This window comes from Haliaeetus albicilla, chromosome 22 (assembly GCF_947461875.1).
Source record: "Haliaeetus albicilla chromosome 22, bHalAlb1.1, whole genome shotgun sequence".
Taxonomy (NCBI): Eukaryota; Metazoa; Chordata; class Aves; order Accipitriformes; family Accipitridae; genus Haliaeetus; species Haliaeetus albicilla.
In genome coordinates, this window is record NC_091504.1 from 12,535,544 (window position 1) to 12,557,024 (window position 21,481).

Sequence of the window (21,481 nt, forward strand, 5' to 3'; positions counted from 1 at the left end):
GAGTAGCTCCTTCTCTTAATTACACTGATGTAATTTCAGTGCCTCCACTGGAGTTTCTCCCAGGTAATATCCAGTTGTTGTACACTCAGGAACTGTGTTTATGTGAGTGTTATTTGTGGTCAAACATATCAGAGGTTTAAGCACTTTCTTTCTAGCCCTGTGTTGAGCCTAGCTCTTGCTAGCAGAGATCACTCCTTAGCACAGAGACCTGCTAACAGTAGTGCTGTTTGTGAATACCAACATCACAAAACGTTAGAAGGATGTACTTATATTAATTATGTTGCTATAGCAATGTGGTACTTTGTTAAAAATTGCTGAGTGAGACACCTGGTGAGTGATGAGGGTAGCATGGAAAAGAGAAGTTGGAAAATGAGCTTTTCTGTCTGCTAGCAAATTTTGACATCCTGTTAGATGAAAAGGAAGGATGTGATAATTTGCTGATGTTACTCAAGTGTTTAGAAAGACGAGGTGTGTTGCATAGAGCTTTGAGAAGAAGCTTCTTTGCAAGAAGCAACAAAAGTAGAATTTAACTTATCGTACCCAACCTCTTTAAATGGCATGGGTAGAAAATTCTCTGCAAATCGTTCAGCTGATGTGCTGAGGTTCATTAATAGTACATATGTTTTTTGACTTTTGCCATGATGTGAAGGGACAGCTTTGTTTACCAAGGAAAAAAGGGTGCTGTTCTCGGTCATATTAGCTAAATGTAATTTAAGAGCTTTCCTAATGCTGCTTCAGAGACAGACACTCTGCTGTAGCCCATTACCTCTATACACTTTTAAGATGAGAACTGAGGTCATGTCATTTGGTCCTGTTCTTAAGTTAAGCTAACGTAACACAAGAAACCCTTTTTCTATTGCAGTTTGATCATAGACCTCAACAGAAAGTCAGTGGACTGACTTGGTCCATTGGCTCAAGAGCATAACTTTAATGAAACATCTAGGTACATACAAGTTATAGTGCAGTACGAATTTAAGAATATTAACATAAAATTATATTGTTTAAAAAAATAAATCTGTGAGGATGTTTAGGCCAATATTATTTTTTTTGTTGAGCTTCCATCTTTTCTTTTGAAGAAATTTTAAAATAAAAAAGCCACACAGGCATCAGGCTGCCTCCATGGAGGAGTTAGAGCAGTACAGGTACATCAGTATCAACAGTGACAGGTTATCATGTGCATATGCTGTCAGTCCGTCAGTGACGCAGTCGTAATAAACATACACACTGTGGAGATTTGTTGGAGGGTTTCAGCTCCCCCATTTGGGGAAATACTGTTCTCACTTGACCTTTGTGGCATTTTCTGTATTCTAGATCTTTTATTACAAAGGTAATGCTGTTAGTTCACTGAAGGACCAGCCACCAGGGATTCTTAATTCTTGAAAATACCTTGCTCAGACATAATGAGAATCTCAGTTTTTATCTGTCCCATCTCTACTGCCCTTTGGAGAGGCAAAGTACAGTCAGTGTTCAAAACCAAGACCTGACGTGCAAATGTCTAAACTCGTAAGTATCAAAGTGGAGCAGCCTGAGTTACAGGGTGACTTCAGGGTTTCTGTTGCAGGGTAAGCTGATATTAAAAAGTCAAACAGGAATAATTTGGGCTAAGTTGTAAAGTACATTGAGTACCTTCAAGCCAGAAATGCCAGCTGAGCAGAGCACGCTGTAGTTTAGTAGGGGATGAAACTACAGCGAGCGATCTGATTTACTTGCATTTACTTGCATCGTGAGGAGAATGCGATGCTGATACTTGGGGTAGGGGGAAGCAAGAGAGACAGAGCACGGTCTCTGGGCTGAAATCCTCTTCCAGGCAAAACAAAGCAAGCATTGATGCGGCCGTCTGTCACACAGTGTCCAAGTGCTTGGAAAAGCCTTTGCAGGAGAGAGAGCCGCCTCCCGGCGCTGCGCTCTGTGCGCCTGGAAGCAGGAGGCAGCACCGTGCCCTGCGGGTGCTGGGGGCCTGGAGGACAAAGCGTGGCAGAGCGTCCAGCACGAGGGATGCCAGAAGGCTGGTGAGTCTTCGTGCAGGGGGTGGCCAGACCGTCTTTCACCAGGGCTCTGACGTCGGTGCCTTTTGAGAGCCGTCTGAGCTCCAAGTTTTGCCCGTTCGATAAAGGCAGCCTGTGAGACTGTAACGAAACGGGCCGGCTGACGGTGAGCAGTGCTGTGGCAAACCTCTCTCTTAAATTCTGCAGCGTTAAGCAGAGCGCGAGTCCGTAGCGAGTGAAAACTGCTGTGCTCCCTTTCGTTTCATTTTATGAGTGTTTGGACAGGTCCCTGGGCACTGAGGTAGCATTAGGCTTCAAAAGTCTTCAGCCATGTGGCAGTAAGACAGTTTGTTTTCTTGCTGTTAAGATGCTCTTACATGTAAAGACCTCTCCTCATCTGAGTGCCAGTGACTTGCACAACCTGTGTGTGCCAATACAAGTCACACAGAGACTGAGCTTTTCGCAGGAGCCGGCCATTTAGACTGTCATTGAAATTTCTGATCAGAGTCCCAATTTACTTGAATAAGAGTAGGGGAAGAAAAAAAAGAGCTAAAAGAGGGGAAGCAGGGTAACCATGTTTTTGTGTTCTTAAAATTTGGGTTGTTTCATTTATTTTTAACCAACCCTGTGAACAAGTATGCATATCTGATGAGTAGTGACGTGGGCTATTTGGAATAAATCTGTTGACCTTGCTAGAAATTCTGTGAGTTTGTGCCAATCATTTATGTTATACTCTCAAAGGGAGAAGAGCTTCATTAAAAAATAAAAAGTTTGAAGATTAACTCCACTTTGGTTTTAGCTTTTGCTATCAAAGGCTTTTTTAGTATTTTGAGGGTTTGGGTTTTTGAGGGTTTTGTTCTAGCCTGTATGCTTCATCCTCTACCTAAGGGGAAGAAACCCCACACACACTTTTCAAAATCCTACGATCTGGTAACACAGGGCATTTTCACTTTATTTATGGCAAGCTGTTCCTTCAAATTCGAACCATAGTGTTTGCCTGAGCTAGGTGGTGGAACAATTCTTTGACAAGTGTAAGGATCAATAATAAATCGGTATAGCTGCCATTATACTGGTGTTAGTAAAATGAGATACTCTGTGGGCTCCTGAAAACAAGTATGTAAAATTAAATTTGTATTAGTGAATCAGCCTAGAAATCACTTGCTTGTAGAGCGTGATGACGTGTAGCATGCTTTAGGAGGTAACAAGCAAATGAAGGGAAACCTGTCACTTGTGTTGCTCATTTTTTAGATGGTTTTGGTTTGGAGACTTATTGAAAATGGTAGTGGTTTGGATAAGCTGCTCCTGAAGCTGTTGTTTAAAAAATGTAAAGTCTCACAAATTGACCAACATTACTAATTTGATAAAAATGATCTTTAAATCAACTCTTCTTCTGGGAAGACCTGTATGTTTTAGTTTCCCTTGACCAATCTTTGCTGTGTATGAAAACCTGTCTGTTGATGGACACAAGCTATGCCAGTGTGAATTAGTGCAGCACTGCACAGCAAAGTACTGTTTGCTTTTAATTGCTCAACTGTGCCCTTAGCAAATATCTAGTTCAACATACCTATGCAAAAGAGGCTGTGGCATAAACAGTTGCAAAAAGATGATGATGATGATCTATGAAGCAGGCTGACCAATTTTGGTCTTTGCATGTTACACAGCCTGGCTGATGGAAGCAACCTCCTCTTGTCTTGTGATGTTAAACAAGTTAGGACAACGGTAAAATATTCTCTAAATGAATTCCCTGTTGTACGGCTCTGTAAATATGTGTGTTTTCATAGGGGAGGCTGTGCCCTTTGCAATATCCACAACAGAACTTTCTTAGAGAAATAATAAAATTTGTGTTTAGTTTAGAATCCTCATCCATTGAAATACTTAACAGATTGTCCTTTAGGGAAGTGAAAGAGATAAAATGTTATCCACACCTTGCAGGTGATGGCTGGGAAATCTTTGACTATTGGTCTCTGTTGTAGAGCCTGGCAGTCAGGCATCTTGCATGCTTGCAGGAGCGGCTTGGTTGTTAACAGATGAGGAAATCTTTAGTCACTGTCCGAACAAGTGCATTTTTATGAGAACTCGATTAAAAAGACTAAGGCAGGCAGTGTGCCTGTGTAAGCTGCTGCTCCGGATGGGAGGACCCTGGGAGATGGACGGAGGGGACGTGGCGGCACAGGGTCTCTGGCAGCAGAGCACCAGGCAGGGCTGGGGGGAGGAGGAGGAGGAGGAGGAGGAGGAGGCATGCAGGTTACAGTTCACCTGTCTTAAATTCGCAGCTGTGTCAAACAATTCCCAGTATGCTGCTGGGCCATATCTTTCCTGTTACTGCTGACTACCAAAATGTCCTATATATTCTGTGCCTCTCTCGGTGCTTTCCTCATTATCATATCAAGTAGCACCTAGAGCCTGGGAGGAGGGAGAGAAGAGGACACAGGAGAAGGAGAAATGTTTGCCACTGGTTTGCTGTGATCTCCATCGGGGAAGGAGCAGGGTGCACAAAAGGGTTAGTTTGGTCTCTCTTTCCCTTTTAGACTTAATAGTATGTCTACTAAATCTGCAGCTTTATTGGCCATGAATTGTGTAGCTTTTGATCTTTTATACGCAGTAGCGCTTTTTTTTTCCAGTGGAGCAGTTGTCATGCTGTCTCCAATTTTCATGAATGCTAAACAAAATGACACAAAAATGAAGTGGTGTTGCTGAAATGAAACCTATTAATAGCTTTGCAGAGAGGCACTGACGCATCTCAGATATAAGGACTTGGAATGAAAGCTGAGGAGAATAATCATCTTTGCAGACTAAGTTTTCGCAAAATGAGCAGTGAATTTAAGTGTTCAGTTAGAGAGGGCTGCAATTTTTCAGATAAAGTTTCTCAAAATCAGGCTTGCTTGAGACATCTCAACTTGGGCTGACACAAACTGAGGCAAACTCTCGAATCACTGTTGGCCAAATGGCTGTATTCAAAACACTGCCAAGCAGTATCATATTATACCATAGTATACCTCCTTGATAAATATTTGTTTTATTTGACAACTGTTGTTTCCAAACAAAAAACATTTTTATTGCCTTTCTGAAACAAAACTCTGGCAGTGAGAGGTGGTTATGGATGGAAGCGCAAGAGGGGCTTCCCAGCGGCAGTGCTGCACCCTGATGCTTTCTGTGTGCGTGGGTGCTGGCCTCCCCATGCGTCTCCCTTTCTGGAACTTTGCTGGATTGGGGTGTGTTGTATCATTTTAGCATCTGTATGCCTAAACCCTGTATTTTGAAACAGTTACTTCAGAAATGGAAGCAGAGCCTGTTACTGATGAAGCATAGGAGATTTTTGCCTTTTGGTTTCCTTAAGATGTCAAGTTTATTATGATTCCCCAATTACACATGTGGATAAAGAACAGCAAGGTCAGAGGCAGGATCAGAGGAAAACCTGTCACTATTTTTGACCCAGATTTCAGAGATGCACTGCAAGATGCTGGATTCATGTGAGATTTTGAATTTATTTTAAACACAGCCATTTACCTTTCTGAGACAAATCTTTCCCAAATGGTGTTCTTTGAGCTGTTGCAGAACATCACAATGGTTTTTACCTGTGGACTCTATCAGGCTTTTCAGTTATTACTGATAGTGAACAAAACCATCTCTGCACAGGAGTGGGGAATTTATGGCAAAGGCTTGCTCAAGGCATAATGGACAGACTCAGCAACAGAGATGGAAAGATGTGCTCTTAGTCCTCCTGTCCTTTATAGTAAGATTTGCCTCTGTTTCTTTAGGGTTGCCTTGTCATTTCACTTGATTTTTTTTTTTTTTTTTAAAGCCACCTCATTGGTATTAGTTTTATTTAACACTTGTCAGAGATGAGATACTTAGTTCGCTTCAGACAGTGCAATGTAATTGGTCTCATCTGTCAAGTGTTCTCAGTCAGGTAAGATATGCATATTTATTCTGAGAGGAGAGCACAGAAAATATGGTCTGTACTCAGGTTTTCATGATTTCTTACAGGACATAGATATATCAGTCAAGCTGCAGCTAAAATTGATGTGGATTTTGATTATGATGGACCTCTAATGAAGACAGAAGTTCCTGGACCACGATCTAGAGTAAGTTCCCAAAGCATAGTAGCTTGTATTTGTTTTTCTTTAGCTGTGTTTAACTTGCTAAAAACCAAATTTCATTCCAAAGCTTAAATCTGATATGAATAAACATCATTTCATAACAGTCCATGCCCACTTTTATCAAGATGCTGAGAATGAAAAGCTCATGAATGAAATGCCCCTCTCTGAGAGAGAGATCTGAATCTCAACTGCCAACTTCTGTGTGAAGTAACTGAAAGCAAAAGAGCATCAGTTTGATGAAACATCTCACCAGACTTGGTTACTTGTGCTGCTGGTGAAACAGAAACTTAGTTGGCTTTTTATGATGTGAAATAATGCTTTGGTTTTGAAATGAAGCAAGAGTTTCACTTTGCTGGACATGTTTTACTCTGGCAGAGTCAGTATTTATGTGTGTGGTATGTTTTGGGGGGGTGGAGGGGTAGTGGTGGTGGTGGTGGTGTTTTCTTTTTTTTTTTTTTTTTTTTTTTTTTTTTTTTTTTTTTAAAAAAGGAAGCTGTCTTTCTAGAACCAGTGTGCCAGTATCCCTTCTGCACGTCTCTGGCTTCTCTTATTTTCTGATTTCTCACTTGTTTTCTCAGTTCAGTGGATCAATACAGAAGAGGCAGCTTTCTCGTTTTGGAGATTTACAATTAAACTGTGTTTGCAGCCCATGTAGCTCTGCATGCCAGAGTTAATAGTTTTGACTGTAATACTTGCAAGATGCATTATGAAAGTTAATGTGGCAAGTAGAGTTGCCTGGTAAGCACATAGGAGTGCAAGTTTTGCATATGATTTATGTGATCATAAAAAAGAAACATATGTTCTTCTTCAGTATTTGGTAATTACATACCTGAGACTCTTTGATGTTCCTTTTTCTCCAGGAATTAATGAAACAGCTGAATGGCATTCAGGTAATTTGTCAAGTTTTCTGAATTTGGGGGTTGTTAATACTGTGATTTCAGAACTTGTTTTAAAATCCTGTTTTGTATGTTTACTTCCATACAAAAAAAAAAAGTGAAACACTGACTCTGGGTTTTCACGCTGAGTATATAATGTATAGTATATACGTGCATTTGAATGAATCTTTTTTAGTATATTTTGAATACTGCAGAATTATTTGGTAGGATCAGTGGTTTTTCTTTAAACACCCTATGTGCCTTTTGAGTTGTTATGAAGTGGCCAGTGAAAACATAGGTATATTTGAGCTTGAGCTTAAAAATATGTCAACCTAAGTGTATGTTGCCTTCCCAAGATGAGCAATTCCTCGAAGTCTGTGCTTCAGTTCTGTAGAAAAAGTGCATATTTGCCCTTTTCACAGTCCCTCTTTATAAAAATAGCTCTACAGTTAATTCCTATGCAATGAATACGTCTTTGTATCTTATAATGAGATATTTTTATCAGATTTTGTTGTATAACCATTAGTTGCACCTTCTTACACACTGCTACTTTGTAAAGCATTAATTGTTTGTTTTTTCTTTTAAGAATGCAGAAGCTGTACACTTTTTTTGCAATTATGAAGAGAGCCGAGGGAACTACTTAGTAGATGTAGATGGCAATCGCATGCTGGATCTCTACTCTCAGATTTCATCCATCCCAATAGGTAGGAGACAGTGGTACCAAAACTTTTTGCTTTGTCCTCAAGCTGTTGCTTTCTCATCTCAGCCACTACCAGAGAAGTTGGTTGATTAAAAAAACCAAAGCTGACATAATGTATGCCTTGTTGCAGTCAGGGTATACCTCACTGCTGTGTATTATGTAGTGGTGGTTTTGAATAGCTGAAGAAACTACAAATTCAATAGCTACAGCTCACTTGAAGTACATAGTGGTACCTGGAAGAAGATCTAGTATTAATCTTAATTTGAATATGCAAGTTCCGCAGTTGAGCTTGGATTTGTGTACTTTGTGATTCTGGAACAGTATGTTACTGTTTTAAACATTAACATACATAGGTTAAACATTTTAACATTAAATTATATGCTTTAGTTAGCATTTCTATCTCAAAAGAACTGAAAAAAGGAGTTGGCCATGTGGACTCCCGTAGGATGAAGCAAGACCAAACACTGAACTGTGGTGCTGAGTGAAAGCAAAGGTGGCAGGTTAGTTGAGCTGAGGGACCAAACAATGGACTTGTCAAGTGCATGGGAAAGTTGGTGGATTTTTTTGTGAAGCATTTCAAGAAGGAAAAGAAGCAAGGCAGAGATGCAGACCCCAACTGCAGGGAATATAGGTTCAGTAGGTGTTCAGTTTGTTCCTCGTCCATGGCTCCTCTCAGTTGCTTAAAAATATATTTCTGCAGAAGCAAAATGAGCAGAAGTGCTGGGGTAGTTTAAAAGGTAGATGTTGTGCTATCTATAGAAACCATGATGACTCAAAATCATCCCTAGAGGCCTCCTTTATCGGGAAACAGAATTTAGTGATGTTCAGGTCATTACCAAATTTTTGGCATCTAAGACCTTGTGTGACTGCAATGTGTTTTCATTTACTCCAATCTTCTTTGCAGACAGTTAGTATTTTTGCTCTCATGTAGCTCCTCAATAAATGCGTAGTCATTCCAGAACTCTTCAATGTTTCTAGCTTATTTTCATCAACACAAGTTCTCGATACTTTTTATCTTTTAGAGTCTGCACGGCAATAACTTTGTCACCGATAATGTAGAAATAGGGGTGAGACAAAGGAGCACAATGCTTGTATGCCAGTGCTCATCTAACTGAAATGGGATTGGATTTTAGGTTTCTAGGAAAGGAATTGCATTTAGTGTTCAAGACCTTCCATTCTTCACAGAAGAAATGCTAATTTGGAGAAACTAGTGCATGGTCATGTAGTCAAAGGAAAGTAAGTGCATGCTTCAAAAGAATGAAATTAAGATTGTGCAGACAGTGCACTGAGGCTTTCTGACCTTGTAGCGCTTGATGGTGCAACCATACCTCTTAATACAGTCTTTGTGTATAAAATACTGAAGTATTAGGGGGGAAATATTTTCTTAATGGGCGGAAAGGGGCAGGGGCTTCTACAGTTTACTTTCTCTGGTTGATTGAAACTGGTGACATAGATAGAAGACTCCAGTACCTATAACTGATCCTCAGCTAAGCCATCTAGTTCCTCCTTCATGTGTGGCAATGCCTTCTTGAGGATCAGCTGGGGGTTTTTGTCCTAAATGACATGTTGCTCAGTCGTGAAGGAACTACAGTACAGTGCTTCATACACCTTCTCAGATAATGGCTCTATGATATGTAGCAACAAGAAGTAAATGGAAATTTAATACTTACAGGCTGACCTAAATCTAACTGAACACACAGCATTAATTTATTTTTTTTAAGGTGTACTGAATGACTAGACTGACTATCTGAAGCTGCAGAGGTTGCTAATAAAGTCCCGCTTGGTGACAGCATTAGGTTCTAGACTGGGACACCAAAACAAGATCACAAAGTGCTCGCTAGTCATCTGTGCTTATCTCTCTGCAAGTAAATCCTATAAAACCTTTTATGAATCTGTCAGGACTCCCCAAGATTTAATAATGATCTGCTACCCTAGAATATATTTATCAGCAGAGGTTGAGAGGGAATAAGTGCCTGTGCAGAGAGATAAGAATTAAAGTGTAAAAAAACCTCTTGGAAAAGATGTTCTGGGCTGTTTCTTGCTGAAAAACAAAAATTAAAACAGTTTTTTAGATGGTTTTGGGGAAGTTGTAGCACAAAATGCTCCTTTAAACCTGTATCTAATCTAATAGAGTTAGAAACCCCATGGAGCCAAATGCAAGAGGAGATTCTATCGATGTGTTTACTAGCAAACATCCTGGAACAGCAAATGAAACAATCTGTTTTCCAGTGCTGGGAAGGTCTGTTTTTGTTTGGAGAGATGTGGAGAGGTGTAGTTTGATATTGACAGCCGCCTGCTGCTCAGTTCATATGGATTCATTGGGCTTTCTCCATCTCATTATTTTAGCAGCCTCCAGTTTTTTTCCTTTTGCAGACAGGCACATTCATGAGCCTGGAGGACATGTACTTTCCTGTCGCATTGATCTAGACGCACAGCAAGAGTGATGAAGCAGGTGCCCTTGTCTTAAGAGCCAGCTCTGTCACTTCTTATAGGAATGTATTTTTAAATCTAGAAACCCTTGTGTTGGTCAAGGCAATGAAACAAGTTACTGTCTTTGCTGTCTCAGCCTAGAGCTTTTTGACTTTGTCTACCATGGTTATATAATAGTTATTTAACCATTTAGTTCTTACTGGTGTTATTTCATGACTATGAACCCGTGTACCAGTTCAGCATCTTTCTACACACAGACCTACTCTTTCAGAAACAGTCAGGCTTTAAGGATTCTCTCTTCTTTTACTGGGCCCTGTTTGAGGATGCACCAGTGGAATAGGGAGTGTTAGGAGGGGAGACCAGGCCACTCAGCCTGAAGTGAAAAGAATAGGAGAGACATCTTGTGTGGGTGGAAAAGGGTAAGTTATGGGTAACAGAAGCCTTGAATTTGTGTTACATAGGAGAAGATGCAAAGATCTCTGCATTGTCATGCATCTTAACAGCAGCATCAGAATTACATGTTTTTACAAGCAATACCGGAGTTAATGGTTAAGCTTCCTAAGCAATGGAAGCTATTTATAACAAACTTCTGTAAGGTTTAGTTTGGAGATTTCCAAAACACTGGATATACTCTCAGAGGTGCTCTCAGTGGTAGCCACAGCTGCAGCTCTCAGCAACATAGCTTTCAACTGTGTCATTCCCTCTAGCCTGACAACAATTCTTCCCATGACAGCAAATGCAATGCAGATATAGTTGTCTGTGTCCCAAATAACTGCTTGCATTATCTTCATAATAATTTTAACAGATTCTTTATGGCATGACATGTGGTTAAAACAATCTGGATATTTCCTTGTTTTGAACTAAAATATTAAAAATGGAATTTATAATTGATTTGTTAATGCAGTAGCCTAATGCTCCATTGCTCAGACAGGATAATCAGGGCTATTGTCATTCAACTAGAATGAGGAGTTCAGAGGCATGATAAGTTTTTGTAATAAAATTAGAGTGGTCTGACTTCTTCAGCAGTAGGGAAAATGAGGTTTCCAACTGTTTCTACACAGGAGTATAAAAGATGATATTAATCTCTGGCTTTGGCATTTCATACATTAGAAATGAGGCTTAAAATGAAATTTTCTGGGCTCCTTTGAGCTCTTTTTTTTTTTTTTACATCAGATACATTGGCTTACCTGTAAAGCAAGCAAGTTATCACATAGAACATCAATGGGTATAAATTAAGCACCTTTGTTGTGTTAAACCTGAAGCATCCTTAGTATCTTGATGTTTCTGGGTAAAAAGGACAAATTGTTGCCTCTTTTTCCAAATAAAAGTTTGTCAAAGTAAGGAAAATGGGAAGGGAAAAAAAAGCTGGTCATGAGAGAAAGTGAAAAGTGCAGAATCTCCTTCTCTAATACAAAGCAGCAATTTATCAAACAGGTTTTTTTACGGTGATGCACAGCTGAGGTATGTAAATCTATGACTGAGAAGGAAAGATTTCCAGAGAGGTGTCTTGGAATAACTAATGGGTTGTGGTGGGTTAGAGATTTGGGTGCTTATCAGTCCGTGAGTTTTAAGTATATGGCTATCTATGTAGACAGTCTCTTCCTTCTGGTAGAATTGTTAATGATCACACATGAACATCTGCAGTATGGGTTTATGTTATATGTTATCTGGGTTGGAATATGCATCTTCATGCATGAAAATAAATGAGTGTATATATACGTGAAAGCCTAGATAACGCGGAGGCCAGCGTGTGCATGTCTCAAAACCAAGTTTGGCAGCATCTTGCTTACAGAGTGTTTAGATAGCACTGTAGACAATAGCGGTGATGAATGCCATCCAACTGTGAGAGATGTCAAGGAGTGCCGTCAAGCCATTGGCAAAATTCTGCTGGTGTCCCAGGGCTTACCCCTGCTGGGTCTGCCATAACGTGTGCTCGTTGCATGCATCAGCAATGAAAAAACATCTCTGAGAACAGCACTGCTGTGCTACTGAGGTTACCCTGCAGCATCCGGCTGTATCTGCTGAGGGACAAAAAGCCTTTGCTGATGTTTTGTTAGCACATTATAATGCACTGAAATTACAATTGCTAAATGAGCTTTCTTTGGGAAATCGGTAAATATGTGAATTTTTGCTTGTTTATTTCTTACGGTCAGCTGCCAAAGGCTGTGGAACTGCATGGAAGAAAAGCATTAAGGGGGGAATATATGTTTCTAAGTTGATTTTACAATGAGGAAAAATCCAATCAGTTAAAAAGCACAGTGGGGTGAAAAAACCCTCTGTTATTGTGCTAGAAATAATCAGTATGATATTCAAGGAGGGTAAAAATTGCTACGAGGCCAGAAGTGTAGCACCAGCTACTATAAATGCACACAGCTGCATGGGGAGCTTCCCTCTGTGGTTCAGAGTGTCAGAAGCCGTTTCTGAAACGCGTGTTGGGTGGTCAGTGCTCAGTGGGAGCCACGTAAGCTCAGCCGGTCAGGGTTACGGTGAGCGAGAACGGTAAGCAGCCAGCTTCAGGCAGGAGAAACCGGAGATGCTTCGATACCACAGCTAAATGGTGACTAACAGAAAGAACGGCTTGTGGGCTGCACTGGCAGAAAGTGATGTCTGCTCTTAACTGAGGAAGAGGAGAGCTTTGCACGTTGTACTATACAGAAACCAAATACACGTGGGAAACCTAGAAAGGAGAGTGAGCAAGCATTTAATAATGTTGCTCCCACAGTACTTGGTAGAAACTGTGATGCTTCAATCAGGCCCCATCAGGCAAAAGATCCATGTCATGTTCATTTATTTTCGTGTTCAATTTTTAACTTTCAGTACTAAAATATGTTTTGCTACTGCCTGACACAAAATTTGTACCAAAGTTCCAGATAATATATTTTGTAAAAGAAGAGAGGTTTGTCCTACTTCTTTTGAAGTTCTGTTATTAGTAGTTAAAACGTATACAACTTACACAGAAACAGTCAAGCATTAAGTCTGTTCTCTAGGTTATGCTTTACATTAATTTATTGAAACCAGACAAATAACTGTTTTCTTTGTTTGTTCTTTTTAATTAGGTTACAGCCATCCCTCTCTGATAAAGCTTCTACAGCAGCCACAGAACTTAGTAAGTGAATTAAAACATTAAGTACTTGAAGGAGTCTTCTCCCTCCTTGTGGCGGTCTTTTTTAGTTTTTCTTAAACTGATAATGAATGCTTAATGACTCAATTTAAAGTATGATAGGATCTGCTTTCTTTATTTCTCACTAGATGAAAAGAGCTTGGTAGTGTTTAAGAAGACACCAAAACCTCTGTGAAGCTTTATAAGAAGTAAACATTTGGGTGATGCAAGCACTTGATATGTTTGCAGCCAGTTTTAAATCATAGTTCAAGCACAGTGTTTCCAATTAACTATTTGAGCAGTGTTGTTGAGTGAAGATTTTTGAGCCTGAAAGCAAGCACAAGTCCTTGCGAGAGAATATAGTATTTTGAATATGGCACCTTAAGTCTGGAATTCTGTGGATGTTTTGGGTTTCTTGGGTGGTTTGGTTGGGGTTTTTTTGGGGGGGGGGGGGGGGCGGGGTACGTGTAGGGGTACTGGCTGATTCCCATCTCCTAAGTACTAAGTTGACTAAACCACTGACATGTCCTTGAAAAATTAAAATCATTAGACTAGAGTGACAGGATTATTTCAAAACAGAGTAACTGATTCTTAAATAAAGTATCTTCCTGTTTTCCCTAACAGTATACTGATAGTGATAGGAAATAACCTGAATTACAGAAATCACTGAAAGAAAGTTGCATTCTATTTGAAGCTTTATTTTTTTACTGCTCGGACAGAAGTTTTGGATTCCATAATGATTTTGTGCAAATTTTAAAATTGTAACTTTTTTTGGCACAATAGCTTATGCATATAGTACATAGATAAATTGACCTCACTGTTTTTTTCACTGCACATCAATAGATCCTTGTTGGTTGTACTGTCTTTAGTGACTTGAGCCACTGTTTCTGCAAACCAGTAACAGGTGTCCACGCTGCCTGCAAGGGCATAGCTCAAGTGTGGGCCAGTTCCCTCTCAAACCTGCATTTCCCTTCCAAAAGAACCTGCTGGCTCACTCCAGCAGACTGTAAATCCTGAGCCAGCATGTCAGAGAAGTGCAGACATTTGAGTTCCCTGAGCTGATTTGCTTTATGGAGTTCTCATTTCTTCAGGATGGGAAATTCTGCCTTGCCCAGAACTAAGATACTTCAAGTTTTTTAAAAAAACACCAGGGCTAGAAATGCAGGAGTTCTCAAAGGCAGATCTGGGTATTACAGAAGCACTAATATGTCTAAATACTTATGTTAACTTGTAAAACCTATTTCTGAGAGAATAACAATAATAATGCAGCAGTAGGCAAAGTCAGATTTAAAAAACAAACAAAACTCCCCAAAACCCAAACCAACAAAAGAACAAAACCAAAAAAACCTGTTGCCTGGTGGCAGTTGCCAATTTGTCCACTGGAAAAGGGAAGTTAACAGGCTGCGAGCTAGAAGCCTGCAGTAAAAGGAACTGTCTCCATAGTCCAGAATGAATGGTGCAACCAGGACCCCTCTCTCCCACATATGAGCATCAGAGATGTTATTGGTACCCTGTTCCAATTTCTGAAACCTGCACTAAACCTATTAGTCTGCGCCTGACTGCGCACTTAGGATTTCTGGCAGGCTTTAGCCTGGGCACGGTGTAGGCAGGATGTCAGTTTTGCAGTGAAGTTTTGCAGAGCCAAGGCCAGAGAGCTGCAAAGACCCAGAACTTGTGCAAACCTCACTGCAGACAGAAGTGCGTGCTGGGGTCTGACTGCAGATAAAGAGCCAGCTTTATTGTGAAAGTACTTTTTTTCAGTAATACACATTGAGGTAGGGCCCTTTTCTAATGTTAACGATGGGACTGGTGTTTTCTTGGAGGGATTTTTTGTTTGGTTTGTTTGTAATCCTCCATGTACCCTCTTTATAGCCAGCTATAAAGAACAGAATATGCATCTGTTCATTTGAGACCATAGCAGCTTGATGTCGATGTTCTGTTTTTCTTAGTACTGACTATCTTATTAACCACAAAAGAAAAATACACTTTTCTGCTCAATGGCAAATGTTGTCCATTGATTGTGATGTAATCAAATTCACAACAAATTTATGGTCTCATATCTCTAACTTTGTATGAAAATTTACTTCTAAACTGAGATAAAAAGTCAAGTAAGATTTCTCATACATACTAAACAAAAACTTTGTGTTAATCTGTCAGTAACATCCTTTCTTAGTTTTTTTTTTAAGCTTGAGTCTGTTGAAACAAACATTGCTTTGGAAGCAACACACTTGTACAAGCTACAAAGTACTAGCTCGTACTCCATTATATCTTATGTGATATTTGGTTTTCCCTAAGAATTCTGATGAAGTGTTCCTACAGTACATTGTGACCACTCACACCTCTTGCTGTGGTCCACACATCTGAATAAATGAGTACTTGTATTGAGGAAAAAGATTGAAGGATGCTGATAAATGTGCAAGCTTGAGTTGCGCTAAAAATACGAATGTTTGGGGGAAGGCAGTCTGTCCCCTCTGGAGACCCATAAAGACTTAAGTCATTGAAGCTTAGCCTTTAATTTTAACGATGACTTGTTACAACAACAAGAAAAACAACAATTAAACAAAAAAAAAGGGGCAAATAATGCTGCTTTGCAGTTGGCAAATTTATTGAGCTTGTCCTTTTCTGAGCAAATTTAATTTAAAATAAAAAGTAGCACATTGTGAATCAAATAAGATTACCTACAAAGTCTAAGAGCAATGATGAATCAATTTTAATCCATGACACTTAATTTAAATTAATGGCATAAACATGACAAATTCATCTCCATTAGTGGACTGGGGAGACTGAGGGGCTTTTTCCAGAGCTGCTGTTTAGAAACACCTGTGTGGGCAGCAGGCTCAGTTTTCCCACCAGCTGCTGTTCACTGACACCAAAATTACCTTTCTCAAAGGTGTGAATCCTGATGTGGCCACTTCATAGGACCAGTGGGACAACTGAAGTTGGAAGGGACCGCAGGCGGTCTCTTGCCCAACCTCCTGCTCAGAGAGGGTTGGCTGTGAGGTCAGACCGGCTGCTCAGGGCTTTATCTGGGGTCTTGACAACCTCTTTGTGCGATGTGTTCCACTGCTTCACCGTTCTCTTGGTGAAAAAGCTTTTCCTTATACCGAAATCAGCACCTCCCGTGTTTTCATTTATGCCCATTGCTTCTCATCTTCCCATTGAAGAGCCTGCCTTCATCTTCTCCGTAACGTCCACGTAGGTATGGGAAGGCTGCGTTCCTGTAGTTGCTTCTGTGATTACCAAGGGTTTTGCAGCAAAACAGATTCAGTTCTGCTAACAGGGAAAGGGAGTGGTTGGAGAAAGGAATTCTGGGAAGCAGACATGAGGTCAACCAGGTATTTTCCTGGTAGGCTATGGAATTCCACTGTTAGGAGAGATCCATGGCATCCATGAAGACTATTTCAGCATGAGTGGCTCCTGGTCCATGTCAGACCTCGATCAGGAAATGGAAAGGCGAAAACTGGGAAGCTAGAAATCTGCTGTTGTAATGCACAATAAAGAAGGTACCTCTAATTCAGGCTGAGGCACTGAGAAGGATGACTGTGCAAACTGAAGGCCCTAGAACAGGAAATATTTACCTGCAAATCAGCAAGCTTCATGGAAACAGTACACAGTTGAAAAGGAATTTCACCACCATGTCTGGATATATCATAGTCAATGTTCTTGAGCTTGATTAAATGCCTGTTCCCGAGTAGTGGGACAATAATAACATGCAGGGTAGCTTCTCACCAATCTCCTTGCTGCACTGCCCATCACTGTACATGCCAGAGGAGTCTAGACGGGAGACAGCATGCCTGTGTGCACAAGTTTTTTGTCAGGAATCTATTTTATTGTAGCGTCGTGTTGCTGATCCTTGCATGTGTGTTATCTTTCTCAGATGTGGCACCTATACTTTAAGTTTACCTTTGCCTTGTTCCCCTAAATCCCATTGTAATAGTATCTAGAGGGTGTTCATAACCACAGCGTTCTGAAATGGTCTGTCCTGAAGCTCAATAAGGAAGAAAGTGCTGCTGTCCTAACTGAATCTAGATATAGCTACTCAAACTGAAGGCAAGTAATTAAGATTTTAAAGTGTATTTCCTGTGTATAAGGAAAATTGAGATTGAGCAACTAAAATGGTAATATTGAAGAGGAAATGTCAGTGTCAGTTAGCATGCACCTTTTCTAAGAAGTCCTGCAAGAATGAAGTATTAAGGATTAGACAGAAAAACATATTCTAAGACATGAATATTATTCCTTGGCTTTAAAACTCCTTGTGCCATGACTACAAATTTCTGGCTGGTATTTGTAATTAGAATAAAATGTAACTGCCTTGATATTAACATGGTATTTTTCATGTAATAGTAAAACCTAACAATTTCTCTTCCTTTGTCTTTGTAGAGCACTTTTATCAACAGACCTGCCCTAGGGATTTTACCTCCAGAGAACTTTGCAGAAAGACTGAAGGAATCTTTGTTATCAGTAAGTTTGAGATAGCAGTGATGAGTTACCATGTTCTGTGTTTAGGCACACGGGCATATCAAGGGATGTTATGGATTTTAATAGGGAACATTACAGATTAGCTGTTTGCCCACCTGCCTTCCCACCACAAGTGATGAGATCGAACCTTTTTCCTCAACTTGACAGCTGAATGCGAGAGGGTGACATGTCTGCTCTGCACAGATACTGCCTCTTTCATTCTGGATTCAAGAACTGATGAGAAAACACATTTTCACTAACTTCTGTTCATTGTGCTTTCATAAGAGACAGTGGAATAAGTGGCTTCTGTTTGTCTTGATTTAAATTTGAAGATCCTTGGGACTGAAACTGAATTGAGCCCTCTCAGCTGCAGCTGAAATTGGCTTTCCTCATCCGAGGCGCGGTTGGTCTCCCATTATACTGAAGCTCATGATGTTAAGGACTGATCAGTATTATCGTCACTTGGCACTATATGTGTGCTTAATATTTTGGAGTAATTTTCTGTCTTCATCAACAGGTGGCTCCTAAGGGCCTGCCACAGGTGATCACCATGTCTTGCGGATCCTGCTCTAATGAAAATGCCTTTAAAGCAATATTTATGTGGTACAGAGTGAGTAAAATACTAAGATGGTTTTTGTAGGTTTAAATGTAGAAATGAGTATTTATTCATCATCAGAACTGTTACTGTAAAACAAAGTAAAGCTTAGAGGTTCTTTTGTTAATGATGTTATTTATATTCAACCTAGTATAAAATCTTTATTAAAAAGTCTTCATCTAAGCTTTCACTTTATATTGACACAAATTTAGAAATTATAAAGAAAAGGAAATAAAGAAAATGCAGATCGCAGTCAGTATGTAAGAGACACAGTCCCTATCTTCATTGGCTCTAATTTGGAATACCAGCATTACTAATTTGTGATTCAGCCATAAATGCAGTAGTGACAACTACAGGAAAACTATCTGTTGGGTTGTTTTTGTTTGTTTGTTTGTTTGTTTGTTGCAGAACAAGGAGAGGGGCCATAATAATGTCACAAAAGAAGAACTGGAATCTTGTATGATTAACCAGGTAACATTTGTTCTTTACCACACCTACAGATGTACCATTGGCTTGGGTTTATATGGGAAGATTGGGAGGAAAAATCGGCTTTACTATATCTCAAGTGGAATCTCGGATTTGTAAATTTAGGAAATGGTGAAATACAAACTGCTCCCAACAAATATCAAGACCTGCTGCTTGTATTCTTTTGCATCCTTGCCAGTTGTGAATCTTGGGAAGATCTCCCTTTTTTCATGACATATCATTTGCTATAGAGGGGCCCACGTGATGGATGGGTCCATGGAGATCATTAATACATAGAAAAGTTACAAATAATAACAACAGACCTTCTAATTTTTTGTTTCAGAAGTTGTGATTTTATGGCTTAAAACTGATCAAGGAGTTGGTTAAAATTTGACTGACTAAATGTTAACAGGCAGGATGAGGAAATTGAGATGCAGCTGATAAACCTCTGAAGTCCTAGTCACCTTCAACTGAGGTGGTCTCACTCTTGCCAGTCACAAATCTTAACATGCAACAATAGCAGAAAACAGAGTATTTAATCTCCTCTTTGAGATAAACATGTTAGAAATTAATAACCTGCTGGTCCCAGCCTGATCTTTGGCACTTTTGTAGTGATGAGCATTCAGTTCATTCACATGGGATTAGGAAACTCGTTTGGCTTTAAAAATGAGGAGGGTTCTTACAGGTTTTCTGTTGTCGTTGTTCTGTTTGTCTTCAGAATTATTTTTTAAGTTCTGTGGTGTTGCTTACAGCATGGTCAGACAGATGGCTGTGCCAATACTAGTAAGAGGATGGCACGCCATGACCTGAAGGAGGAGGAATTTTACAAGATGACCAAAGATGTGTAAAACTAATGATCACTTTTTGTCCACGTTCAGCTATCTAAACATTAGGATCCCTCTTTAATTGTCTTGAGTTCTCTTTACAGCTGGGGAGGGGACAGATTTGAGAGGGCAACTGCATCCCCCTTTTGGGGGCAATCCTCTGAAATCCAGTTACAAATATTGCAGCCTTGACCCTGTAGCTGAGTGTGGGGTACAAGACTAAAGGTGTAAACGGGTTGTGTAAGTGGTGACAATCTTCTCACTTGCAGGATAAGAGAGAGGCATAAAGAAAGAGAATTTCTATTTTTAGGGGGGGTGGAGGGTTAGCCCCAGTATATCCTTTTGTTTAATTCCAGACAGTATACAGTTTGCATGTCTTTTGTTGTGGTTCCTTCTCATTCTTGGTACAGCGAGGCATCAGGAATGCACAGGGCATCCAGCACAGGCCCCCCCCAGCCTCTCCTCGCAGAGCCCCCACCGCCACCCCTGGGCACAGCCACCCCGTACGCGTCCTCATACTTTGTACAAAAAGGGGCTGATTGTACTGAATGCTTAGCCTTTGTGCGTGCTCATGTGTGAAGCGATATTATGATACGGTATAAAGTGCCACGTATTCATTAGTATTAATGATGCATTCTAGGAGGTCAGGCATTTTTTAGGGGACGACAAATGTATTTGTTCAAACGGGTAAACATAACAATTTGCGGTGCCCGATGGTTGCAGAGGAAACCAATCTGCATGCTGCGAGAGGCAGCAGCTTGGATCCAGCCGTCCCGCTGTGCCCTGGCCGCGGGTTTGTGCCTGGGTTGCGTCAGGTGCCCGCAGCTGCGCGGGCAGCAGGGCCACCCACCCGCCCGCGGCACCGCACGCTGACTGCCCGCCTCTCTGCTCTGCTTGCAGCCCCCCGGCTGCCCCGACTACGCCATGCTCTCCTTCATGGGCGGCTTCCACGGAAGGACCCTGGGTAAGAAAAGCACCACCGGCGACAACCTCCCTTTTCTTTCGCTCCTCTCAGCCGCTGCAGTAAGCTGTCATCTCACTGTAGTTTCGGAAAAGTGGTTTTTTCCTTAGACAAATGCTACCACTGGAGGAGCTGTAGGTTTATTGAAGGCTTGCTGTTGAAGCCCCACCAGTACTGAAACAGAATATTTGAGTGACGGTGGGAATTAATTTTATATTTTTTGAAAATTTATTTTCAAAAGGTCTCCTATTTTCATTCTGAATCCAAGGTTTCCTGTCTATACTAGTCAAAATCTTAACTCCTGGGGTAAAATCACCACAATATGCAAACAAGATGTCACTCATTTTTACCATTTTATATTGGCTCAGTCCGTGTTCTAAACGTTACCCAAGAATGTTGTAATTCTGAGCTTTGCAAGCAGTTTTCTTTGGAGAGGTGAAACGCATCTTGTCTGAGCAGCCTATTCAGATTAACAGGTTCTCCGGTTCTTCTGGAACAGTGCATGTAGAAACTGATGTTTAAAAGCTAGAGCAATCCACTTAAGCTTGACTAAATCCCATTAACCAGTATTTCAGAAAATGAAGTAAAAACATAGAGCAATTAAGAGAATTCTACAGTCCTGGTGTCAGGCAATTTTTCACCTCTTGGTAGCTTTTTTCCTGTATTGTTCCTAGACAGGTATTATTTTCATTTTTGCTTTTCTGGGTTTAGGTTGCTTAGCTACAACTCACTCTAAAGCAATTCACAAATTGGACATTCCATCGCTGGACTGGCCTATTGCTCCATTTCCAAGGCTAAAGTATCCTCTGGAAGACTTTGTGAAAGAGAATCAACAGGAAGAAGCCCGTTGTTTAGAGGAGGTAAAAAATTCACTGGCAGCTTTCTGCTGGTTTTGTTTTGAAATAATGAATAGTGCTAGTAGGATTAGCTGTTTTTCACTAAAAGAATGTTTTCAGGGATTGGAACAGCATGTGATAAAAACAGCATT

The 21,481-nt window shown here is 40.4% G+C and overlaps 1 protein-coding gene across 4 annotated transcripts in view; it reads left to right on the forward strand.

Annotated features, from left to right (window-relative positions):
* ABAT (4-aminobutyrate aminotransferase) overlaps positions 1-21,481 on the forward strand; it is a 62,862-nt gene that overhangs the window by 32,726 nt on the left and 8,655 nt on the right. For all 4 annotated transcript variants that reach the window (XM_069809909.1, XM_069809906.1, XM_069809908.1 and 1 more), the window contains exons 3-11: positions 5,973-6,070; positions 6,946-6,975; positions 7,547-7,664; positions 13,147-13,196; positions 17,571-17,651; positions 18,166-18,258; positions 18,652-18,714; positions 20,433-20,496; positions 21,205-21,353. In XM_069809909.1, the coding sequence (XP_069666010.1) occupies positions 5,973-6,070; positions 6,946-6,975; positions 7,547-7,664; positions 13,147-13,196; positions 17,571-17,651; positions 18,166-18,258; positions 18,652-18,714; positions 20,433-20,496; positions 21,205-21,353 (746 nt within the window). The remainder of the gene's footprint in view (positions 1-5,972; positions 6,071-6,945; positions 6,976-7,546; positions 7,665-13,146; positions 13,197-17,570; positions 17,652-18,165; positions 18,259-18,651; positions 18,715-20,432; positions 20,497-21,204; positions 21,354-21,481) is intronic.